Source organism: Nuphar pumila, chromosome 7 (genome assembly GCF_984573655.1).
Source record: "Nuphar pumila chromosome 7, dmNupPumi1.hap1.1, whole genome shotgun sequence".
NCBI classification, from domain to species: Eukaryota; Viridiplantae; Streptophyta; class Magnoliopsida; order Nymphaeales; family Nymphaeaceae; genus Nuphar; species Nuphar pumila.
This window is the reverse complement of record NC_143255.1, coordinates 59251351-59278969: the sequence shown is the minus strand read 5'-3', so window position 1 is coordinate 59278969 and position 27619 is coordinate 59251351. Positions and strand designations below refer to the sequence as shown.

At 38.5% G+C, this 27619-nt stretch overlaps 1 protein-coding gene across 2 annotated transcripts in view; it reads left to right on the top strand.

The window, feature by feature from the left end:
• LOC149832338 (uncharacterized) overlaps positions 1-27381 on the top strand; it is a 33424-nt gene extending 6043 nt beyond the window's left edge. The window contains exons 2-5 of one of the 2 annotated variants that reach the window (XM_090012425.1): positions 17711-17864; positions 19969-20455; positions 20548-20747; positions 26966-27381. In XM_090012425.1, the coding sequence (XP_089868551.1) occupies positions 17711-17864; positions 19969-20455; positions 20548-20747; positions 26966-27080 (956 nt within the window). In that variant the 3' untranslated portion in view covers positions 27081-27381. The remainder of the gene's footprint in view (positions 1-17710; positions 17865-19968; positions 20456-20547; positions 20748-26965) is intronic. The other variant, XM_090012426.1, reaches the window with a different exon arrangement.
• Positions 27382-27619: the final 238 nt, after the last annotated feature.

Sequence of the window (27619 nt, the reverse complement as noted above, 5' to 3'; positions counted from 1 at the left end):
AATATGTTGGCTGGTGCTTCCATTTTCTCCAAGACCGATTTAAAAAGTGGGTATCACCAGATTCGTATCCGGGAGGGGGATGAGTGAAAGACGACATTCAAGACACGAGATGGGTTGTATGAGTGGTTAGTCATGCCATTTGGGCTATCTAATGCCCTAAGTACTTTCATGAATATGATGACCCAAGTGCTACGCCCTTGTATAGGGAAGTTTGTCGTGGTCTATTTTGATGATATTTTGATTTATAGTTCGTCTTTATCTGACCATTTGAGTCACCTGCGTTAGGTCTTAGAAATTTTGAGAGAAAAATTGTATGTCAATGTGAAAAAGTGAGTTCATAATTTCCAGTGTCGTATTCCTAGGCTTTATTGTGTCATCTGATGGAGTTAAGGCAGACCCCGTGAAAGTTCGTGCGATTGTCGATTGGCCTATCCCAAAGACTATAGGGGAGATCTGTAGTTTTCACGGGTTAGCCACTTTTTACCGACGTTTCGTGAGAAACTTCAGCACTCTCATGCCCCCCATCACGGAGTGCCTCAAGGGTACTAGTTTCCATTGGACGCCTGCTGCGGGAAAGGCCTTTACGATCATCAAAGAGAAAATGACCAGTGCTCCTGTCTTAGCCCTTCCTGATTTTAGTGCAGTCTTTGAGGTTGAGTGCGATGCCTCCAAGGTGGGAATTGGTGCAATCTTGAGTCAGAATCGTGGACCTGTTGCTTTCTTTAGTGAGAAGCTGACTCAGGCCAGGTGCCAGTATTCTACTTGCCGTGGTACAAGCCCTTCGTTATTGGAGACATTATCTTATTTATAAGGAATTTGTCTTGTACACGGACCATGAGGCATTGAAGTATCTGAATAGTCAAAAGAAGTTGAGTGCTCATCATGCCAAGTGGGTCAGCTTCTTGCAAGAGTACACCTTCTCGATTCGCCATCAATCTGGTACAGAGTTGCCAGTCGAGGAAGCGGGAAGCGATACGGGAAGCGGAAGCGGGAAGCGCAGGACGACTTAGGAGCGAACAAGGAAGCGTCTCGGAAGCGACCTAGGAAGCGTCTCAAAAGCGACCTAGGGAGCGAACCGGAAGCGACCTAAGAAGCGAAGAAGGAAGCGACATAAGATTCAAGTGAGAAGCGAATAAGAATCGAAAGGGAAACAAAAATGTAATTATATATTTTTATTTTATCAAAAACTAAGATTTATGTCATCATTGACAAAATAAAACATGTATATAGACAATAAATAATATAAGTTGTAATTATTTAACAAATGCATCATATTGCAACTGTCAAGTATTTAAAAAATTATACATTAAGAAAAGATCATAATTCACATTCTTGTTGCAACCATTTAACAAATGCATGCAAACACTAAATAATGCATTAAGAAAACAAATAAATTGGATTAAAAAGCGTACCTTTTTCAACGAAAGAATCAAATGACTTGTTATTTGATGTTGTAAATCTTGTCATCTCTGCAACATAGAAAATGAGAAATCAATAAACTCAAAGATTACATAGAGATATAGTTAAAATTTTAAGCTATAAATTTCTAAATTGTAAATTATAAGCTACAAAGTTCTAAACTCTAAACTTAAAATTTACATAATCCACTACTTCACTTCATTATGCAAGATTCAAAATAAAAGTATACAAAAAAAAGATTATAAGACCATGACAAAAAAGTAACATAAAAGTTTTTAAGTTAGACTACTCCAACTACATCATAAAAAAATAATAATTAATAATTTAAGAGTTCATTAATCTATCATCTTTCTCTTCCCCTTCAAGTCAGCAATAGATCACGAACTTTCTGCATCATCACGTGCTTCTTGTCCTCCACGACCATGTCTTCTGCTCCTTCCTTCATTTCCTATAATGAATACGTTAAAAAATTAAAATGTTCAAAAACCATAATTTAAAATATAAAAAACACAATATCAACATACCTTGCCTAAGTCTCCGTCTAAAGAAACGATCAATCCGACCATGAGGAACTGGTGGTCGCTCTTGTATATCTGCAGTTCTACTAGCTCTGTTGGATTGATTTGTATCCTCTTCAACTTCATTTGTACGTATGATTATTAGAGGTAATTGAACTCTTGTTTGTGCATCTTTATGTTTGGATTTAAAAATAGTGCTTGATTGTTGTGCACTATCATCCAAATCTCTCCATCGCATATCTTTTAATCTCAACGTATTTTCTTCTACAATAGGAAGTTCTGGATTGATATCCCATTTTCGACTAGGCCCTTCTTTGTAGCGATTGTTGCACATTTTATAACAAGAATATAAAATATGAATGTTAATAAACAATCAATGATAGAAAAAGAGAAAAAAAAATACCAAAACAAAAGTACAACACAGCTTAATTATACCTGTCAATCAATCGAAGATTGGAATGAATATACACTAAGGTATCAACACGATCTTCATTGAGCCTATTTTTTTTAACATTGTGAATGTAACTATAGGTGCTCCACACTCTTTCTGCAGAAGATGTGCTAATAGGTTGAGATAAAACCTTAATGACTAATGCTCTCAACTCAGGTGTATCACCACCATAAAAACGCCACCAATTAAACACTTACATTGTATGATCCAATGCATCTATTCTTGCTGCATTTCGGCTAAATCTTCAACTTCTTGATGCAAAAGCCACAAGTTGTGACCTATAAAGTGTAGATAACTTTTCATTTCCAGAAGATATGACTTCAAGCGCGAGCATTGCACCGTCTAAGATATCATTATCCTTTTCTGCAAAAAAAAATGTTTAGTAACTATAATAAGAAAATGCAAATGAAATAATAAAATAATTAAATCATTAAACTTTAAACTTTATTAAATAGATAGAATAAAATTTTTACCAGGAGAAACTCGTTTGACCCCTCCTGCTGCTGGGATTTTGAGATACTCCGACTCGTAATATTTTGGAGTAAGCATGTGGGCTAAACTATAGAGAGGCACATTCATTCTATCCCATCTATTTGAGACAATCTTATGAATCTTTTCATATAAATCTGGTTGTCCTTTTAGATTGTCTTTGATTTCCCCCAACATGTTGTCTATGCCTTCATACACTTCACCAATTATAGGGCCTTCCTGATCACAAAATTTAATCATCTTATAGATGAGTTTTGTAATCAATAATGCTAAACGTATAAAATCTCAATATTCTTCATCAAAAACAGTTGTTTCTGTTGTAACAACCCTTTTTTTATAGTTTTATCCGTGCATGATTGCTTCCAATTGCTCTATCTATCTGAAATTACTGTGAGCCTTAAGCTCTCTCTCACATCAAGCAAGCGTTTCAAAGTAGTATAATGTGAAGCAAACCTTGTTTTTGTAATCTTTATTAATTCTAATTTTCATTGCTTCTAAAGATTGCTAGTACTTTTGAATGATTTGTGATATACTTCACAATTTCTTTACTCTGCAAATATGTTTCTCCCAACCAATGAAACTCATGTGCCAAATCCTTGAAGATCAAATTAAGTGTGTGCACAACACAAGGTGACCAAAAAATATACTTGTACGTTTGTTTTAATTTTTCACCTGCTAACTTGCAATTTGCTGCATTGTCTGTAATCACTTGCACTACATTAGAAGGCCCCACAAGTTTAAATCCCGTCTTCAAAAACTCGGAAATGTTTTTAGCTGACTGTTGCACATTAGAAAAATCGCTTGCATATAAGAACATCGAGCCAAAACAGTTTGAGGCAAGTATATATATCAAGTGTTTGTTCTTGATATCCGTCTAAGACAATGAAAACTTCAAACTCCTCAAACTTTTCTCAAAATTTATTTAAATCCCTGTGAACACACTCTTTCTCACTGTCAAGCAACGTTGTTCGCGCTTTTTCATATGATGGGGGTTTATATCCGGGCACTTTACTAACTGCAGATATCATCTCTTCCCAATATGGTGATCGAAGCACATTGAAAGGTATGCCATTTGCACACAAAAATCTGATTATTTTATGATCTACATCATCTCTTTCTACCTTTTTAAAGGTATTACGAATATCAACTGTTTTTCGGCTTCCACGAGATGATGTAGTCATACTAATAGGCTTTTTCGGAGTATCAATTCTTGATCTCCTCAACTCAAATGCACTTGATGAAACCTCCACTCGACGAACTTGCCTCTTAATTTTTTTGCCAATTCTGCATTTTTTGCAACTACAGGGCAAAAGGGAATCCCAACACTTTGTCCCTTTGGAGATCCCATGAGTTGTGCAAAAACTCGAGTATATGACCCATGATAAATATTTTTGCAGTGCCTGCACATAAAAACTTGGGTTCCACCTTGCTTTCCTTGCCCACTCTTCTTTTGTTTCAATACATGGCGCCATAGCATTGTTGTTTTATGCATGCTAGGTGGTTCATCATCTTGGTCATCTTCAGAATAGTAGTCATCCAAGTCATATTCTTCTTCATCTTCCTCATCAAAACAATTTTCGTTTCTGTCCTCAAACTGATATGGACAAGCAGAAGACCTCTTCTTGCCCTTCCCAACACCACTAGATGATTCATGCTCCAAATTGTACAAAGAATCGTCATCGTCATCAGAATTATCGTGATCATAGCTTGGGATGGTCATTAATGAAACAAAGAACATGCAAATATATCTGCATCATAAAAGTATAAGAATCAGCCTAAAACACTTTAAAAAAACTATTATTAACAGTAAATGATGAAGAGTGAAGAACACAAATCATTACTCATAATTTACCAATTACTAAAACAAATAAATAAACATCATTTAAGGAGGTGAAAGATCTATGATTCTATAATATACTATGATAAAGTAGACAAAATTTAAAAAAAAAGGAAGTTCTTTCAAAAGTTTGCATTTATGAAAAAATGCTAAAGAAAGATAACATAACAACGAAGAAAAACAAAATTCATATTGGCCGATTGTTACTAGCAATAATGATATTTATTTAAAATTTTAAACAACTAGCTGCAGCATACTAGTTGCCCCACTCTTCTGATAGAGTAAATGAGCCGAGCCTGGGTGTGCCCACGCTCGGTATATCAAAGAATTCATACTTAATAGGGATGATAAGCTCAATCATGCTTGGTATACATTTTGTATAATATGTTTTTATAATATGAATTCAAGAATTTTCCTATAATATATTTTTTATATATTATAGGATACTTATGAATGTAGCTGAGATGCGTATGCTTAGATGGATGTGTGAAAATACAATAAAAGATAAGATTCAGAATGAGGAGATACGTAAGAAGGTAGGCGTTGCACCCATTGAAAATAAGATGAGAGAGAATCGTTTACGGTGGTTTGGACATATTCGGCGAAGGCCTAATGATGCTCCAGTTAGAAGGATGGAGAAATGAGAAAATATATTAGTTAAAAGAGGTCGGGGTAGGCCTAGGAAGACTTGGATGGAGATGATAGGAAAGGATATGAATGCTTTGAACCTCACCGAGGACATGACATTGGATATAAATGATTGGAGGAGAAGGATTCATGTGGAAGACCCAAAATTATTTTCTTTGTTGGTTCATATCGCCGACCCCAATTGTTTTGGGATGAAGGCGTAGTTGTTGTTGTTGTTGTATAGGATACTTATAAGTATCTCTTTTGTTTTGTTTCTTTTATCATGCTTGGTTCACTTGATCAACATGTAAGTTCAGAATTCACGTAAAGCAAAGTCACTTCAAGAGATCAAGGAGAGAATGAAAGTCTGCAAGATCAAACACCATAATGAAACCATAAGACAACTTGTGGAGGCAGAACATGTTTTTCATTGACTTTGAAACTGAAAACAATAAATCAATAATCCATATATATCCAACAGTACAAGAATAATAAAAGTGATCCAGTCAATCTGATCAGGAATCAAGATTCAAGCAATCGTCAAAATGACTTAAAAGTTAAAACCTACAAGAATGATAAAAAAATACTGCATTAACCCTTATTCTTAAAAAAGACGACCAAATAAACTCAGTTAAACCACGAAATGTTTAATGTTTCTCAACCAATATACTGTTCATTCATGGGACTTAAATAAGAATATAAATGATCATCATATTGATAACACAAAAGATAAAAACCATCATGTTATTGCAACAGGAAAATGAAACAAATAGTTTCTAACAATCCCCTGTTCCCTAAATGTACTTTCTAGAGAGAATAAAGGAATCAAACCTCTACTCACGAGCTGAACCTTACACCACACAGGTCACACACCAGCCCTATATCACTCAAAAACTCTTCATCAAAGCAAAATATGGGCCTCCCGGTCCAGTTAAAAAAAAAATTTAAAAGCTCAGTCCTAGCCCAGCTCCGATTCCATATGAAATAGATTTGTATCCATTTTTGTAGCCCAGCCCTGACTACAACAAATAGTTTGATTTGTCCATATGAAATAGATTTTTATTAATAATTGTAGCCATTTTTTATTTTATCTTAAAAAAAAATGGGGACGCTGCCCCCGAACCCCTATCACACCAATTTTTTTTCTTGCTACACCCCTATTTGCCCCCCCCCCCCCCCCCTCACATGAATCCTAGCTACACCACTGCCGGTGGTGCTCCCTGTTGGAGCCTCCTCCCCCAACCTTCTCCCTCTTTTTGTGTCTCAGTCGACCCCCCCCCCCCCCCACTTGCCATGCACAAGTGGTCAGACAAAGGTCCTCCTCTCCCTAGGGCTCGCAGCTGGCAGAACCCAACCGCCATCAACTCCTCACGAGCCCTTTGCATCTTTGTGGCCCGAGGTCACCCTACGCCCAGTGTGCCCTTGCTTCGTGTTGGGACTGGTCGAGCCCTCCAACCCAAGTTACAAACCCTTGTTTCTTGCCGTCCCCTTTTCACCAAGGATCTAGCAGATCCAGATTCGAGATAGAGAGAGTGACAGAGCGTGAGAGAGAGGGGGTAAGAGAAGATAGCGTACCTGAAGGTCCTGAACATCTTCATCGTCGGAAGTCGGTAGAGGCCACCAGAATTTTTTGAGGTCGCCGGAACTCGATGCTCGCCGAAAACGAGAGAGAGAGAGAGAGAGGAGTCGGAAGATACGCGTGAAAAAACAAAACCCTAAGCCCCTTTCGATTTTATTTTTTCACTGGTTTTATAAAATACCCATTTTATCCTTAGTAAAAAATATATTCATGTGTAAATTTTTTTTAAGGGCAAATTCGACCTTTCCATAATAGCGTCCCCCTTTAAAGGGGTACGCGTACCCCTTTAAAGAGGTACGCGTCTCCCATTAAAGAGGTACGCGTCTCCCTTTATTCGGGTACGCGTCCCCCTTTAAAGGGGTACGCGTACCCCTTTAAAGGGGGGCACGCTTCCCTTTAAAGGGGGGCACGCTTCCCTTTAAAGGGGGACGTGCTTCCTCAATTGAACCTGCGCTTCCCCTCGCGTTTCGGAAGCGCTGCGTTTCGCGCTTTCGAAGCGCATCCCGGGGAAGCGCACTTCCCCTATTCTATAGGCGTTTCCGGTAACTCTGATCCGGTACTCTGAACAAGGTGGCTGACGCTCTTAGTAGGAAGAACAACCTCCTGATGACTATGTCAGTTCTGGTCATTGGGTTCGAGCAGTGCAAGGAATTATACCCCACGGACCCTGATTTCCAGCAAGTCTGGGAGGGGTGCATCTCTTCAGATCGCACCCTCGACCACCGTTTTAGTATTCATAATGGTTACCTCTTTCGTGGGAACAAATTATGTGTGACTGATTTCTCCCTTAGGCTTCAGTTGATTTCTGAATTACATGAGGGAGGGTTAGCAGGGCATTTCGGACATGATAAGACGTTCACTCTTTTAGACGAACGATACTTTTGGCCCAAAATGCGCAAAGATGTTGTCAAGTTCATTCAGGGTTGTCATGTGTGTCAAGTGTCCAAGGGTCATCGTCAGAATAATGGTCTGTATACTCCGTTACCCATTCCTGAACGACCGTGGGAGCACGTATCCATGGATTTTATCGTGGGCCTTCCCAGAATGCCACATCGTTTTGATTCAATTTTAGTCGTTGTTGACCGGTTCTCCAAAATGGCTATTTTTGTCCCGTGTAAGCGAACCACCGATGCCTCCTTAATAGCGTCCTATTATTTCAAGGACGTCGCCCGTTTTCATGGTCTACCCCACACAATCACTTCTGATCGTGACACGCGTTTTATGAGCCACTTTTGGAAATCGTCGTGGGCCTTATTGAAGACCAAACTTCAGTTCAGTAGTGCGTACCACCCCCAGACCGATGGCCAAACCGAAGTTGTGAACCGCACCTTAGAAAACTTGTTACGGAGCCTAGTAGTGGAAAATGTCAAAACCTGGGATCTAGTCTTGCCTCAAGCCGAATTTGCGTATAACAGTTCCATCAATAGGTCCACGGGCAAGTCTCCTTTTCAAGTGGTTTATGGTCGATCGCCCACTCATGTCGTCGATCTAGCTCCAGTGTCCAGTCTCCCCGACCCAGCCCCAGACGCCTTTGATGCCGTTGAATACATGCATGATATACATAGGCAAGTCCAGGCCAAACTCATCGAGAGTTACGAATCGTACAAAGCCTTCGTTGACCAAGGTCGTCGCGACATTCAGTTTCAAGTTGGTCAGTTTGTTTGGGTTTACCTGCGTCCTGAGCGTTTCCCCGTGGGCACTTATAGTAAACTGAGCCCTAAGAAATATGGTCCATTCAAGGTCCTACGACGATTAGGTCCGAATGCCTACCTCCTAGAACTGCCCAACGATTGGAACATTTCCACGATCTTTAATGTGTCTGATCTATATGCTTACTGTGGGGACAACAAGTCGTCGAAGCCGACTTCTTTCCAACCAGGGGAGAATGATGCAGAGTAGGTGGTACCAGTACCATGTGACCCTGGCACGGCCAGGGAACCTGACCCACCATTTGGAATGGACGATGGGATCCAGCAGCAGGATCCGACTACAAGCGAGTTGACTCGATGCAGGAAGATAACACGCACCTACTCCAGAAAAGGGAAGACCTGGCGCGACACCGATCCAGTCCCGAATTGAAGCCTTCTTGGGTTCGGGTTCGGACCCGAGACTCGGATCCAGTGGCCATCTTTAAAACCACTGTTTAGGGTTGCGTGAAGGACAATTTTTTGGAAGAAGAATCATCGCCGTTTTCTTTTCAGCAGCCTTCCTTTATTTCATGTCGTTTTCTTCAGTTTTCTATCACTATTCGTTGTTTGCACATTTTTGTTTCCCTCATTTTTTCTTTGTTATCAACAACTGTTCGTTGACATTTGGCATTGATAAATAAATTCAAGCATCACCGTTTGGGTGAGTATTCTTGTTTAGCCTATCCAGCACACGACTGTAATGCTCATAAAAAATACTTGTTATAAAGAATCAAATGTTTTTAAATCATAAATATTAACAATTATATATAGTTGAATACTTATATAACTTAGTCATTGATGTCGTGTGCTAAATTTAGTGATTATACAATACGGATATTGGTTTTTCATATCTTGACACTAGAAAATGCATAGTCCTAACTCATCCGAGTTACCGAGTTGACCCACTGATTCGCGAGTCAAGGGTTGGGCAATCTGAATTCGAGTCACGAGTTTGCCAACTATGCTTTTAATAGTGTAGAGTCCAAGGTTGTTCGTATCGTACCATACATACTTGTATCATGATATGAGTGTGTATCGTACCTGTATTGGGCATATCGTATGATACACCCTTGTATCGTGTCACATTGTACGATACAACACCTTCATTGAACTTTCAGAAGGTTGAAAATTATTTTTTTTCATTTTGGGTTTTAAATACCTTTTGAGGGCCAACTTTTCCATTTGTTTAGAGGTCATTAGAAGTGCATTTCCACCATTTTTTCACCCAAAGAAATGGGTTAAGGTAAAAAAATGCATTTCCACCATTTTTTCGCTCAAGAAAATGGGTTAAGATAAAAAAATCTTTATTATGAGTAAAATTACAAAGCTACTCTCCAAAAAAAATTTGGATTTGCGAAAATTAAAGATTTATATGAAGGTAGAAATCAGGATCCACACTCCTCCAACAAAGATAGGCCTCAGATGATCCGACATGACAATGGGGCACTCAAGTAATGAGTGAAAACCAATTGAAAATTGAGTGCAACTTTGAATATTTTTGTTTATGTAGTATGAAAGTATGAGTCTTGTGACATGTTCTTAATTTCAAGATATTTAATATTTTGCATTGTTCTTGTGAGATCATTGATGTTTGATGATGTCTTATGCAGCTCAGAAACATAAATGCTTCATATGTGATTTTATGGTTGTATTTTGTGCAATTCATCATTATTTTATGTGATATGATTTTTAAGAATTTTTACTATTTTTTATTTTTATTGATTTTTTTTTTGGATTTTTTTGAAATTTTTTATTAAAAATTTACAATATGTTTACGATACGATACGGTGTTACTATTGGCCCGATCGATACAGTTTTTGTCTTGTAGCGTGATAGGAGGGGTGTCCATATATGGTTGTATTCTTTCTTTTCTCACTTAATGAAGTTTCTCTTCTCATCTTCTTCTTTTCTCTCTCTCTCACGGTTGAAACTCTATTGCATTGATATGGTATCAGCACTATACCCAACCTTACAGAGAGGTATTTGGTGATCATATGGGAGGAAAGAAGAAGAAACTCTATTTTGGTGCATCGGCATCGTTTTGCGTGCCCCAATAAGAATGTTCATACATTTGTTGCAGTTTGGTTCAATTGAGTTGGGGCTTTGATAGATCTTGATTTTAGATGCTTTCAAAATCAAGAATCATTCCGTTTCAGAGGTATACTCGGTTTTATGTGGATTTTTTTTTCTGATTTTATGAATACTGGCGTGAATAGTGACCATATTTGGATTTTCGGGTGTTATAATCAGATCAGTAGTTTTTGGTGGCCTTAGTTTGATGTAATCTGGTCGTTTTTATGTGGGGAAGCTTTTAGAAGTGTTGCTTTGACAAGATTTGGTGTTTTGGTAAAGCTTTGAAGTTGTTTTAGTGGTCTATTTGGGCGGTAGTTGGGTTTTTGCTTATTGATGAGTAGTAGAACTACTGTAACCTCTGTATTGACATCAGATTTCATCTTTTCTGATATTGGATATTTGTTTTGGATTATTGGGATATTATGAGGCATTTGAGGTGTTTTTGTTGATGTTCTGCTGAGTACGTATCTATGTTGGTGTGAGTTGGTAGTATGGACATCTTTGTTCTTTGATAGGCTGTGTATGCATCTTTTTTGGTGCATATTTTGTTGATGTTCTTCATATTGGCTCAGTACATATGTGTCCTGCAGCTCCTGCTGTGAGTTGGTAGTATTGGCAGCATAGTGTGTGGTGTTCTTTGGCTTCATTGCGACCTGTAGGATAATGTGTGTTGTTTTTGGTTTCATTGCAGAGTTCATCTGAAGTTGGTGATATCTTGCTAGTTTTGAGACTGTATATTGTGTATTTGGTTCTGTTGCGCTGTGTTTTCAATTGTGTGCAAGTTTTTTGATTTGTAGTTAAGGGTTGTGGTTGTGATGAAGAAGGGAGAATTGATTCAATTTAACCCATTAAAGTTTAGATGGTCTCGTGCATCTGTTTGTCAAAATGGTAGATTTAGTGATGAGATGATTACTATGTTAGATGCAGAGGTGAAATTGGTGGTATGACATACCACTAGTGCAAAGAAATGAGGTATATGAAGCGATCCTGCCCTGCATTAAAAAAGAAGGGTGGTGGTTCTGCAACTCTCCATTAGAGAGAGTCCTAGGGACAATAATGGGCAAATGATAGTTGAAAGACCCAGTCTGTTGACTTGCTTGTGAGAGGTTCTTTTGACCATTTTGATGGGTGTCAACTACGGATTTTGGAATTGATGCAGCCGATTCTCTAGTTGCAGTTCCTTAACTCAATCATTCTCTGGTTCAGCCCTACGGCTCAGGGCATCCGCCACAACATTGCTCTTTCCAACCTTGTACTCCAAGGCAAAGTCGAACTCAGCTAAAAACATCTGCCATCGAGCTTGTTTAGGCATTAACTTCTTCTGCGTCTGAAAATAGCTCGTGACCACATTGTCCGTCTTGACGACAAACTCAGCACCCCAAAGGTAGTGCTGTCAGGTCTTGAGGCAATATACAATGAGAGTCATCTCACGTTCATGCACTATGTAACGCCTCTCTGTATCTTTCAACTTGCGACTCTCATATGCGATCGGATGACCATCTTGCATAATAACTCCGCCAATGGCAAAGTCTGAGGCATCCGTGTGGACTTCAAAGGGTCTCGAATGATCAGGCAATCGCAACACTGGCTCCCTCACTAAGACTTTCTTCAAGTTATCGAAGGCATCTTGGCACGCTCATGTCCAGAGTCATACTCGATTCTTCTTTAACAAATCTGTGAGGGGTGCAGCAATGAGGGAATAGCCTTCGATGAAACGCCGATAATAATTTGCCAAACCGAGGAATAACCACAATTCTGACACTTTGCTTGGCGGAACCCATTCCTAGATGACCCTTATCTTCTGCCCATCCATACGCAGCACACCACGCCCCACAACGTGGCCAAGGAAGCTGATCTCCTCCTGCCCGAAGAGACACTTCTCTCGTTTGACACATAGGTCATTCTCCTTCAGCACTTGAAACACTGTTCGCAAGTGCCTGACATGTTCCTTCATATTGCTGCTGTAGATCACGATATCATCCAAGTAGACTACCACAAACTTGTCTAAGTAAGGGTAGAAGATCTGGTTCATTAAAGTCGTGAACGTGGCTGGAGCATTTGTCAACCCGAATGGCATTACTAGAAATTCGTAAGCACCATAGCGGGTGATGCAAGTTGTCTTCGGCTCATCACCTTCAGCAATCCTCACCTGCCAGTAACCCGATCGCAGATCTAGCTTGGAAAAGATACGGGCACTGCTTAGATGATCGAACAAGTCTGCTATCAGTGACAATGGGTACTTGTTCTTCACCGTGACCTTGTTCAAAGCACAGTAATTCACACATAATCGTTTGGAGCCATCATGTTTCATCTAAAAAAGGAATGGGGCATCAAATGGGGCTTTTGATGGACGAACAATGCCTGCGTCCAACATCTCGTCTAGCTGCCTGCATAGCTTCTTCAGCTCAGCTGGCCCCATACGGTATAGAACCATTGCGGGAGGCTTCGCTCCCGGGGTCAACTCAATCTTGTGGTCGACCTCACGTCTTGATGGAAGACGCTTCGGCAATTCCGGAGGCATCACCTCCCGAAACTCCTCCAATAGTGGGGCTAGGGTCGACGACACTGCTGCTTCTACCTTCTCTTCTTCTGCACGCACTGCAACTAAGAATGTCTGTTCCCCATGCTTGACACCCTTCTTCAACTGCATTGCCGATAACATTGAAGATTTGCCTTTCTACGTAAGGCACTGCACTGTATGAGAGAAGTTTGACCTCATGATCGTCAACGTGTTAAACTTTGGCAACATTATAACATTCTGGCTTCGCAGAAACTCCATACCCAAAATCACCTTGAAATCTTCCAGGGGCACTACAGAGAAGTTGGCTTTGCCGACCCAACTCCCCACTTGAGTAGCCACATCTCTTGCTTCGCCAAGGATGGGCTTGGCCTCAGAGTTTACCGTGTAGATGGTCCTCTGCTTTAGCCCAGGCTTCAAGCCTAACCGTTCTGCCTCTTCTCGTGAGACAAAGTTATGTGTGGCCCCGGAGTCTATCATTGCTGAAGTAGACTTTTCATTCATAATGACTTTCAAATACATCAGTTCTTTAGTGACCTGCATGTTCTTAGCTGCGCAACTTCTAACTACGTTAATCGATCGCATGACTCCCATCCTTGGTTGCATCGCTTCAGTGTCACTGCATTCAATATCACTGCATTCTTCCTGTGCAGCATTGGCTTGCCCGTCGTCCTTTACGAGGTGCTTTGGACACTGCCTGACGATATGTCTATCGCCACAGAACCAACATGTCATAACCGCACCCTTGTTGTTATTGTTATGCTTTGTGAAGTTCTGTTTCTTTTCGGATTGATGGTGTGTCGACGCCTCACCTTTATCATTGCAATGCTCATCCTTCTTGCCTCTGTGGTCAGGTTTCTTTCCAACTTTGGTTGATGGGATGAAAGGCTTGCGTTGAGTGTCAACTAAGCGCTCAGCCACCACATATGCATCTTCCAAAATATGGGGGTTGCTCCTTTCCACTTCAGACTGTGCCCATGACTGAAGTCCCACAATGAACCAGTTGATCATATCATCTTCTGGCATGTTAGGTATCTCCAGCATAAGCTTCTGGAACGTTCTAACATAGTCTTGCAACGAACCAGAGTGTTTGAGCTCACGAACCATCCGGTACGCCTGCCTCTGCGCATTTCTTGGCATGAAATAGTTGCGCAACTCCATTTTGAAGTCGTCAAAGGTGTCTATCACACATTGACCCCATCAAGCGATAGCATCTCCATCAAGTAAGGTCGTTGCAACCTTAATCCTTAGATCTTCAAGGGTCACATTCTGGATATCCAAGTAGTCTTCTACTTGGAACAAGAAGTTCTCAATGGCCTTGCTGTCACGAGAACCATTGAATTTCACGGGTCTTGGCACATCAATCATTGATGGCCTCTCACCATTTTCGCCATTTAGGGTCACCGTCCGCTGCAACGTACGGTTCTTCAACTGAAGCTCCCCTACTTCAGTCTGCAAGTCAGTCACTGTAGTCGTCAACGAAGTGACCTGCCCCATTAGTAAGTTTACCTGCTCTTGCAGGCTTGCCACCACATCATACAGTCCACTGAATGATTCACATGCGCGTGAAATCGCTTCCTCATGCGAAGTCACATCTTCCACCAGCTTGTTAACAGTTGCAGCCAACTCTTCTTGGCCCCGAGATGAACCCATCTCCTCAGCTTCGACAACTGTCTTGCCTTTGGTGTTGCGCAAGTTTTGATAAGGCGCCACGATGTCTTGCTCACAAATCGCAGTCTGTCGGCGTGTCTGTCGACACCGACTCCGGAGTCCCTTCCCTAACACGAGAACGAGCTCTGGTACCACTTGTCACTGGCCTATTTCCTTCAATGGGCTAGCGCGGCACGACGGTCCTTCCCCACCGCCGCAAACCTACTTGTCAGCCCGCTTGCCGATCGCGGAAGCTTGTAATCAGAGTGCAAGAGAGCAAAAGAGAATAGAGGGAAATAAATTGCAATCACAAGAAGCAATCACAACGAGGGTGAACAAAAGAAAGCTCAACGCATTTACTTCATTCACAATTTTGCTCGCAGGCTATTATAGTTCAAGTATACGGGCTGCCCTTTCGGGGTATTGATTCACCTGAACCGGGCAGCTTACATCAGACTCAACAAAAGCAAAACAGACTCTAAGCGCAACTGTACAATGTAAGTCGCAAGGGAACACTTATATTGTCATAATATAAGAAGGTACAACCATTGATAGGAACTCCCAACTCTCTCAATAGTCACCTTATCCAAATAATCTTAGTTGTAACTTATGCCATTGCTTCATATTCAACTTCAGTTGTAGATAGGCAATTGTTTGTTGCTTTTTATTTTTCCATGAGATTAGGAAGCTTCTAAGAAAAATACAAAAACTAGTAGTGGAGAAATGATCCCGGGTAGAGCCTCCAAAATTAGCATCACAAAAGACTCTCATATATGTGGAATAGGACAATGAAAAGAATATCCCATATTGCATGGTGTCTCTCACATATCTGACAATCTAGAATACTGTAGCAAGATGAGCTCATAAACTAATGGACAACATGAACGTAAGTAATATTTGGTCTGGATATAGTCAAATATATCAAGCTCCCAAATAACTACCTATACACCACCGGATCATCTAGCTCCACCCCATCTAAAGCTCTCAGCTTGACATTAGTTTCCATAGGATAACTAACCCTTTTTTAATCATCCATTAATCTTGTCTTCACAACCAAATTAGTTGCATACTATGTTTGAAAGTCTTCTCTTTTAGTATGCAATCTCTAAGCCAAAAAAATATTTTAGATTTCCTAGATCTTTCATCTAAAAAATGTTAGCTAACTTCTTCTTGATATCATCTATCTTTTTCAAATCATCTCCTGTAATAATCATATCATCAACATATATGAGTAATATGCACTTCCCTTGAGAAGAAGATGTCACAAACAAGGCTAGATCATGGTAACTTGGATCGAAACCAAGAGATCTGACAACATTAAGAAACTTTTTCGAACCAGGCTCAAGGAGCATGTTTGAGCTCATACAAAGCCCTCTTCAACCTGCAAAGTCAGACCTCAAAATTCGAATATCCACCTCCTCGTCCAGATCACTATTCAAGAAGGCATTCTTCACATCTAATTGTTTTATTGCATCTATTGCATGCAATGTTTGTATAGTAGTCATATAGGCTACAGGTGCAAAGGTTTCTGCAAAATCAATTCCAAATTGTTGGTTGTAGCCATTTTCCACTAATCTTTGCTTATATTTCTCGATTGACCCATTTGCTTAAGTCTTGATTTTAAAAATTCAATTGCTCTCCAATACATTCTTGCTTGGTGGAGGCTTTACAAGATTCCATGCATGCATTTTCTCCACAACATTCATCTCCTTAGCCATTGCTTGTTACCACTCTTATTTACTAGTTTCCTCTATATAGGACTCAAGCTCAACATCAGAGTTAATCAAGGCTAAGAATGCATGATGTCTTGGGGAGAAAGACTCATACAACACAAAGCAAGGAGGAATAAATACATTGGAGCTTTGACGTACCTGAGGAAAGGGTGAAGGAGATGTAGATAACTCATAAGATGACTACAGACTTTGATGCTCAAGATCAGCTGAGAAATTAATTAGATCAGAATTGACCTCTATGCTTCTTACCTCCTCAACCTCCACCTGATCCAAAAAAGTATCAAAACAATATTTTTATGTCGTTCGAAATAGATTTGTCCAAACCTATGGCTTCTTAAAGGAACTTGCTCCCCATGAACCTTCATATGCCCATCAACTCTCTCTTTTTCAAGAAATGGCACCAAGAAGGACAGATCAGTCTCATCTCCCACCTTATCTTTAATCTGACTAAAATAAGGTATGTTTTCATGGAAGACAACATCTCTAGATATCCAAACTTTTCTTCCAATCAGATTCCAGCACTTATAGTATTTTTGTCCATTCGAAAAACTCAAGAAGAAACACTTAACACTTTCTGGAGACAGTTTATCTATATATCTATTAGGTAAGAAGCACAAAACAGGTACATTCAAACACTTGCATCATTTTATAGTTTGGAACTATTCCATACAATTTCTGAAAAGGAGATATACCTTTGGGAACACCTGGAGGAATACGATTTATTTGACTGATAGCCATATACACAACATCAACCCTGCCTGCATGTGGTGCATCTCCGTCTTAGATAATAATGCATGTGCTGTTCATATATTTGCATGTGTGTGCCCTTTTGTAAGTGGATATTTGAAGTTGTCAAACACTACTTGCCTCTCTTCTGTTGGTAGTTCATTCTAGAAACCATTGTAAAATCTACTTCTTGATGGCTTCTGTTGGTAAATTAATTTAGGTTCTTTTTTTTTAATTTTATTCTACTGTATAATCATAATTTTGATTGATGCAGATGCCATTAACTTTTTCAGTATTTCATATTTCACTAGATTGCTTTTCATGGCAGTTAATATTTGTGATACTTTGTGTCATGGTGCCTTTTCATATAGCGAACAACATTCTGACCTTGCCATTTGTCAGTTGTTTTAGAGGTGTCAAGTGGAGTACGTGGGTCAAATATTCTTTGGCATGGAGTAGCCTTTTCTACTCTTTCTGACTCATCTAAGCCTAAGAAGCAGGGGAAAAAATTGCCAAAACAAGATAGACGGTTGCTGGTTGTGAAGTTTGTGCACAAGTATGGCCTCTTCCAACACATTTTTGCAATTTTATGTAGTTATTGGAGTTTGGCTTTGGTAATTACGTGCATGGGGAGAAAAAAGTTGCCACGAGGAATAAAACTACTTGGAAACATGCATGTATATTTAAAACCAAACCAACAGTACTCCTTGTGTGTGTGTGTGATTATGAAGACTTCATAAAAATAATGCTTAGCTGCAACTCTTTATTTTATGATCTTGAAGTGGCCGCTAGAATGGCCAAGTTTCTAAGCAAATTAACTTAATGATGCATATCCAAATCCGAAGTCCTGATACATTTTCTTAGATAGCATTTGTCGTCGTATCTTTAAGGCTGTGCCAACGAATTCATAAGGGTACTTCAAATTTTGCTTCATTTGGTTCCTGTGTTATTTAAACATGATATTGTAATACTGATCAACATGGAACCAGATTTTAACTTTCCAAACTGGATTTGCAACTCTTTTCATTTGTATCTTGCTACTGTGTGCTTGATTGGAAACATGCTTCCCACCAATAGCAGATTGCAGAAGAGAAAAGTTCAAAAGAGAGCTTCCTTGTGTTACGTAGTCACTTCTAGAGATCCTTCGTGCCCAACCATGTCTGACACCGATACTTCATAAAGCGTCTATTTGTGAACTTCAAATGAGTTTGGCAATGTTCGATATGCTGGACACTGCATGTCAAGTGTTGGATACTCAATGCTTGGCATATAGACACTTCAAAAATAAGGAAGTATTTGATACTTTGTGTTGTTTTGTCAAGTATCAATTAAACAACTGACAGTGATGGTCTTTAGCACCAAATAGTCTTTTGAGTTTTATTTTTTTGAATATGTCTCGCAGTTTTCTATCCATACTTCAGCATGATTTTATAATTTACATATTTTCGATTTTCTTTGTATCATGCAATGGTTTTTCTTCTCTTGGGCCTTCCAGTAATTTATTGTATGATACATTTCAATACATATATTTTTCCAATACAAGAGTATATTATATTGTACAGTCTCATATCATATTGTGTCATATAAGTATTTCACGACAATGTTGGAAAGTGGTGTATCAACAATCTTGATAAATCTGTTGTAAGGTTGTATAGTGTAGTAGCAGCTTCCGTTTGCAAATCAATCACTTTTGCATATCCAAGTACATATTCATATTTAAATTCTTGAAAAACTGTCACACGGACTCTTCTACCCGTGTCGCACCCGCATCGCACCTGGGTCGACACTTGGACACGACTTCCTTTGTGTCAGGTGAACTTAACCACACCGAGGTCCATTTTTGTCCAAAAGTAGATTCGGTTAACCCTAACCAAGTCCAGCTATATCTATATTATGTGTATAAATACATAAATGCACACACACACACAAAACTGTTCAAAATTATATATATACCCTCCCCGCACCCCCGCACCCAAGTTTTTTTAAAGTACCGAATCGCCGCATCCGCATCCGCATCCGCATCCGCATCCACATCCGCATCCGCATCCGCATCCGCATCCGCATCCGCACCCGCACCCGCACTCGCACCCGCACCTATGTGACATAGTTGAAAAACATGCAAGTCCCAAGTGTTTTTCTTCTTTTTTCATTCTTTTCTGATTATTAATGGAAGTTTCACTTTCCTTAAGAAAACAATATTGTAGTATATGAAGAAATTTGCAAAGTGAAGTTGATTGATTCTTGATGAATAATGTGCTACTCCTGGAGTATTACTATGGTATTGCCTGTAGATTTGGTTTTCTCTCTTTATCTGCTCATTCTCTGTTCATTATTTCACAATGCTCTAGAAACAATTTCCCTTTTCATTTATCTAAGTAGTGCAAAGTATCACCCTTTATTCTGAAAATATCTTTTACATGCAAAATAAAAATCTTATCTCATATATTATTATAGGTTTCTTTTGTTTTATGCATGCATGAACCATGAATGGAATTTCATGTTAGATATTAGATATCTCATATAATATTATAGGTTTTTTGTTGTTGTTGTATATTAGATATTCTGTTGTTTTCAGGACTGGGCACCTGATACTCTTGATCTGATGTAGCATTCTACCTTTTGGCTTTGACATGAAAGGTTCCTTATTTATGTGTCTGCAGGTACAGAGAATCCAATTCAGGAAGGTTTCCTAGTGTTAACATTACTAGGAAAGAAGTCGGTGGCTCTTATTATGTTATTAGAGATATTATTCAGGAATTAGAATTTAAATATAAAAACCTTGATTTGAATAAGATAGATGAGTTTCATCTTGGGAGTGTGGATATCCAATATCCTGAAGCAAAAGATGAGCGCCAGGCTGTGGTTGAAGTTCAAAAGGTCTCGAGCCCAGCTGCTGAAGCCGGTAATTCTGATGAACAGAACCATGTAGCCGGGGGTATTTCCCATGTTGAAGAAATGAGATCCTCGGATTCTTCTCTAACAACAGAAATAGGAGGAAAAGGGCCTTTGGACCAGATATGTAAAGTAGATAAGGCAAAGGGTGTCACTGAAGATTCCAGGTTAGACGACAGGGTGGCTGCTGTTATTTCTGCCGGAAATGAACGGAGTACCATTTCTTCTGAAGCCCATCCATCAGAAGCTTCCTCTGTTAGTATACAGGATTTGCATGAAAAATTTCTATATTTAGTTGGTTACTTATTTCATCTTTCTTGTCCTGATTGTCTTCGGTACTGGTGCAGGCTGATCACGCTGTATATGATGGAAATCTTAGTCCTCCTGAATGTGAAAGTTTGGTTGAAGGCATGCTCTCAGTTCCTGGGAGACCATATGCTGGTAAGGAGATTAATGGTGCTCCTAAAGAGCTGCATGGTTTAAATAATACAGAAAGAGAACATCTGCAAGATGGTCAAGAAGGCCTTGAAAAAGAGAATTTACAGAGGTAAGCTGCGAATATTTTATCCTATTATGCCAAACTCTGCAACTTTTCTGATAAAATGAGCTGCTTCAGTCATAAAAAAAAAAAAAACTTTCTGCACAAACATATCTATTGTTTCTGAAATTTATTTAAAGCAGCTTGCTGCAATCTTTTATGGTTTGATCCTTAGCATTAGCCTTGGTGGTGGTCTTGGAGTTGTACCCTGTTAGGAGTACTGTCACTAACTTGTTTGTGTGTTATTCAGCCTTAGTGGTGGTCTTGGAGTTGTACTCTGTTCTGAATACTGTGTCACTAACTCGTTTATTTTATTCCGCCTTATTGGTGGTCTTGGAGTTGCATAAACTTCTCTGACTTGTGAATTGTCTCCGCAAAGTGCGGGAATGACTTCAAAACTTGTTTTCTTAGTGGCCTTGAGTATGATGTCCGTTTGTGTTTTGTCTTGGATGTGAAACCATGGAAAAGAAAAAGTTGTTAAAATATATTGCTTATATATATATTTTGTAATACCCACTAGGAGTAAAATAGACTTTTCACATGTATATACACATACTTTCTTTTTATTTTCCTATTTTTATTTTTATTTTTATTTTTTTGAAAGAGGGGTTCACCATAGAGACGTTGGACCCCTCCAACGACTCTACGTGGAGCCCCTCTTTGGTTCCTTTTGTGTATAAATAAGGGCCTTTGCCCCACTACATTGTACACTTGTTTAAGCTTTTCTCAATAAGAGTTTACATATATTTTTAGCTCTCTCTCTCATATTATGTGTGTTAATCAATTGCTACCTTGTGGCTTGTTGTATTTTTGCCCATTAGTGGCCTATTGCTTGTATGCTTGTGCATTTCTTAGTCACTTAGTGACATTATCCTTTTTATTTGTGTTTCATTATATGGTATCAGTGCCTCAGTTGAGAAAGCATTATTGAGGTACTCTGACTTACATTTGAGTAGTTTTAAATATCATTCACTTGTTCTTCTTCAATTCCCTTCACGATGGCCGATAAAGATACAAAGATCGATCTTTCATTCAAATTTAATGAAACCAACTATAGAATGTGGACGACCGCTATGAAAAACAACCTCAAAGGTAAAAAACTTTGGGGGTATGTATTTGGAACCATTCCTGAACCACAATTGAAGCTTACTAAAAAGGAGGGAAACGAAGGAAAGGTCTTGAGTGAAGAAGAGAAGGCTAAAGCTATTAAAAAATACTAATCTAAAGTTGAAGATTGAGAAAGTGAGCATGCAAAAATATTGGCATGGTTCATGAATAATGCGAAGCTCAAAATTTTCGCCAATCTTGTCAAATTTAAGAAAGCAAAAGCAATTGGGTTCTTCATGAAAGGTATGTATAATAAAAAAAGACCTTGTTAGACATTTCTTTTTGTAAGAAAAAATAAGAGGAACCAAGCAATGAGATATAAGCATTAAAAACTATTATAGTACTTTTATCTCCACTATGGGATGAACTTGCTCTTCTTAAACCACAATGGGAAGGAAGTGCTATTGCCATGAGGCAAGAGCAAATGGAGAGGGGTTTTTTCAATTTATCCATAGGCTTCATCCCGAATTTGAATTAATAAGGTTCCTTCTCCATAGGGCTTCTACCTCTCTGAGTGAAATCTTAGCTAATTTATGCCAAGAAGAAACTCGCTTGGCTCTTAAGAAAGATATTGATGAGGTCCATGCGGTATCTAGACCGTGAAATAACATGACATATAAACCTTCTTATTTTTTTAAAAAATAACAATGGTGGTGGAAGAAAAATTATTTGTCCTCGTTGTAATGAACCGGGTCATCTTCGACTCGATTGTCCTAAGCTCAAAAGAAAGGTAGCTTCCGTTGGAGAGTGTCCGAGCAACTTAAGTGAAGATTCAAAGAGAGATGGAGAAATAAAGGGCTCCATTGCGCAACTTACCGAAACTCTAACAATTCATGAGGATCAATTCTTCTATACCTTCCACCTCCGGTGCCGCGATCTCATCAACTCCTGGTATGTCTTCTTGGATTCTTGATTTGGGTGCTTCTTTTCACATGACTCTGAATGCATCTCTTTTATCAAAACCAACTCTTAATTCTTTTAAATCTTTTGTTTCTGCGGCCGATGGAGCATCATTAGATGGTGAAGGAATGAGAAGTCTTGAAAAGGTTTTTGGTCAAAACAAAGAATTTAATGTGTCAAAAATTAGAACCATTCCAAAACTTAATTTAAATCTTTTTTTCGTCTCTCAAATTACTGATTTTGGATGTAGTGTCTCTTTTTCACCAACCAATTGCTATGTGCAGGATCTCCTGTCCGAGAAGCGGATTGGGCAAGGCCATAGAAGTTGAGACCTATATATTACATGGATTTTTTGTATTTGCCATCCAAATCTTTTTGTAATCACATTCAATATAAAAATCTTGAGACTTTGCACAAAAGGCTTAGTCACCCTAGTATTTCCAAGTTGTATCTTTTTTCTTTTTTGGAAAAATTTTGTAATGAAAAAACATTTAGGTGTAATGATTGTATCTTTGGAAAAATGCATTCTCTTCCGTATCCACAAAGCAATTTTATTTTCAAAAGACCATTTGAACTAGTGCATTCGGATGTATAGGGATCGACCCCCGTTATGTCTAAAGGAAGATATTCATATTATGTTGTTTTTATTGATAATTTTACTAGATACATGGGTTTACTTTATTAAAAACAAATCCGATGTCTTTTTCATCTTTAAAGAATTTCATATTCTTATTCAAAATCAATTTCAACACAATATAGCTATTTTTAGATCTGATTCTGGAGGAGAATACATGTCAAAAGAATTTCAAAACTATCTTAAACTAAATGACATTATACATCAAAGATCTTGTCCAAAATCTCCCAAACAAAATGGTCTCGTCGAAAGAAAATATAGGCATCTCATAGAAACAACAAAGACTCTTCTTGTTTCTTAAAGTGTTCAAAAGAACTTTTGGGCCGAAGCCACTCTTACCACAACTTATCTCATAAACCGAATGCCTTTTTCTTCCTTAAAAAATGTTTCTCCCTTGAAAAATTATTCAAAATTTCTCTGAATTTTAAAAGATTGAGTGTTTGGTTGTAAGTGTTTTGTCCTTTTTAAGGACAAGATAAACTTTAACCAAAAGCTCTTGAATGTGCTTTTATTGGATATGGTGAAAATAAAAAGGTTATAGATGCTATGATACTTATGTAATGAAGTATGCGGAAAGATATAGAATGCTAAAAAGTGTTCACAATGTCCAACAATGGACTAATACACAAAAGGAATAATAACTATGGGACAACACATACATAAGTTTAAGGAAAGCACAAGCTAAAAATATAAAATCTCTTTATTGAGAGAGAGAGAGCACTAAGGCTTAAAGAACAAAGGGGTTTACCCCTATTTATACAAAAAGAACCTCCTCAAAAGGGAGGGCCAAAAAGAGGACCAAAAGGGGGCTCCCATAGAGTCGTTGGGAGCCCCCAACGGTCACATTTGTGATCGTTGAGGGGCCCGTCTCTGTGGAGGGGCCCCTTTTGGCGTGAAATGAAAAAAAAAACAAAAAAATAAAAAATAAAAAATAAAAAATAAAAATAAAAAACCTAATCTATTTACATAGTTGTTTATTAAAACAACTATGTGAAAAGACTGAAATACCCCTATTGGGTATTATATATATATGTATGCATTTTAACAACTTAAAATGACAAACTTTATGTTTCAAGAAATGTGACCTTTCTTGATGAGCAAAATGGTTTTGAAATTCAAAAATCTAAAGTAATTAACTATTCTTTCCTATTTGACTTATTACCTAGAAATAAGTCTAAATTAATTTAATTTGTGATCATATTTGTGATGACAATTCTTGTCAAAATGCTGATCTGTCACATCAAAATGTTGATTCCCACAATGAGAATCCTAATAATATGCAAGTGTATACTCGGCATGAGGGCAATGAACATCAAAGTGCTTTCGATATATACTCCCAAAACATCTCTTTAGAAGAAGTCGAAGAAACCCAACCTAGGCGATCTAGGAATAGTAGACCTCCTCAAAAATTGTGTCGTATGATTCCTTTTCTTCAAATTATAGAACTTGTCTAATGATGATACATTTCTATCATGAGCCTTCCAAATTTAAAGAGGCTAAGTAACATCCACATTGCGTTGATGCTATGAGACTTGAACTAGAAGCATTCAACAAGGCTAACACTTGGACCATCATAAGTCAACCATTAGGAAAAAGAGCTATTAGATGTAGTTGGGTGTATAAGGTCAAAACCAAGAGTAATGAGACATTAGAAAGATACAAAGATAGGTTAGTTGCTAAAGGATATGCAAAAGAATATAAAATAAATTGTAAGGAAACCTTTGCTCTAGTTGCTAAGATGACCAGTGTAAGAACCTTGATAGCTTTAGCATCCATTAAACAATGGCCTATCTATCATCTAGATGTTAAAAATGCATTTTCGAATGCGAATATGTGTAAAGTATTTATGGATCCTTCGTCAGGTCTTGAGATTGATAAAAGAAAAATTCTTAAACTTAACAAAGCCCTTTATGCCCTCAAACAAGCTCCAAAATTTTGGTATGATCTTTTTAGTAAAGTTGTTCTTTGTTAATAGTTTTACCTCTTGTTATACTGATACTGCTCTATTTGTTAAGCCTGCAGGAGATCACATAACTATTTTATTGTTATATATTAATGACATGATCATCACTGAGAATGATAAAAAGGGCATTGAACTTATTAAAAATATTCTTAAAAATAATTTTGATATGTCTGACCTTGGATTTCTAAGGTATTTTTTAGAGATTGAAGTTGCATATTCTCTTCGGGGGTATGTTCTGTCTTAGATGAAGCTTGCATCAGACATTATTGCAAAGTCTGGATTAACTGACGAAAAGAAGATGAAAAGTCTCGAAGTAATCAATACCAAGATGAGAGCCAATGATGAAACTCCTTTATAAGATCTCACTCCTTATTTTCAGTTGATTGGATCACTAACATATTTGTCTATTACCAAGCCAGATATCGCGCACACTGTTCACGCTCCTACTTCTATTCACATGGTTGCTGGCATAAGAATTATCAGATACTTAAAGGAAACTATAACAAAAGTGTTATCCTTATCTTGCTCTTCATTTCCTAATTTAATTGCTTATACTGACTCTGATTGGGAGTTATTGCGTTTTTCTTGAAGAATCATTAATCTCTTGAAGATGTAAGAAACAAAAGTATAGGGCTATGGACACCACTACCACTGAACTTGTCTGGCTGAGAAGTTTGCTCAAAGATATGGGCATCATTTTCTCTACTCCTTTAAAGTTGTGCTACGACAATAAGAGTATTATTTACATTGATAGCAATCATACCTTCCATGAACGAACAAAGCATGTAGAGATGGATTACCACGATGTTCGAGATGAATTTTTATGGCGGACCATTCAACTACCTTATGTTACTTCACAGTATTAGCTAGCAGACTTCTTCACCAAAGCCTTGTCGTCACCTCGTTTTTACTTTCTTCTTAGCAAACTCTTGTGAGTTTACCGTGTGTTTGAGGGGAGGGGGGTGTTAAAAATATATATATATATATATATATTTTTTGTAATACCCATTAGGGGTAAAATATTCTTTTCACACATATATATATATATATCCAATAAGAATATGCTTTCTCTTTTTTTTTTATATTGAAAGAAGGGTCTCCCGTAGAGACGTTAGACCTCTCCAATGGTCATAAATATGACCGTTGTAGGGGCTCCAACGACTCTATGTGGAGCTCCTACATTGTAAGCTTCTTTAAGCTTTTCTCAAAAAGAGTTTATATATTTTTTAGCTCTCTCTCTCTCTCATATTGTGTGTTAATCAATTGTCACTTTGTGACTTGTTGTATTTTTGCCCATTAGTGGCCTATTGCTTGTATGCTTGTTGACATTATCACTTGGTGACATTATCCTTTTTTATTAGTGTTTCATTACAAAAGTCTCCCTAAATATTGCTTCTTTAATATTCACGAATATGGATTTTATACATCAAACTTCAATATAAAAATAGAGCCCTTTCTACTCGGTCAACTCTATTGTATTGTGTAAACTCTATTAAACGATTTTTACTATGACATCCCGGTTTTTGTGAAGTAACTTTTTGTGGTCTTGTTATACTTGGTTTTGTTCTGCCAGACATACAATTGGAAATCTGAAGGTGCTGTTTTGCTTTTGTGATTGATCAGGGAGCTGCCTACGAAGTTTGACGTTGAAACAGAGTCCCCACGCAAGCCAAAAACTCTATGGGGAAATCTGAAGTCCTTTGCTGATGGTATTATCAACTATTGGAGAAAGATGTAATGTTGGAGGAAACTCTTGGCTTTGGCTTGTGGTCTAGTGTTTGCATTCACAAAGGAGATTGAAAATCAATTTTTCCGTCACAGATCCCATATAAGAGACATGTTTGTTGGCAACCTCTGTCAGTCAACTGCAGTTTGAAGCATTCGTTTCTCTGCAGCATAGCATGATGATAGTGTTGCTTGGTTTTGTGCAATGGAAGGGCCTTTTTTTGCCGGGCAATCGACTCTTGCCCCAGCTGACTGCTGCCACGTATGTAGCATTTGAAAACCTTTTCCCCAAAATGACGGCATGTTTTCTAGTAATGCCGAGGTTCATACAACAGGCCAACGTGAGCCCCCACGGGACGGTGATGTTTGGGTTCTGTGCATGTCCGTGCCGCTAGTGCTGTGGTATGGTGATGCTTTGAATTTTTTTTTTCTGAAAGGGAAGCTGGGGTTAGGCAGACCCCTACTGGAACAACAGCCGCCCGTGTGGCAGAAGGATTCTATCATGGGCCTTCAGCTTGACACAGGACCTCGCTTACCACATGGGATACCACC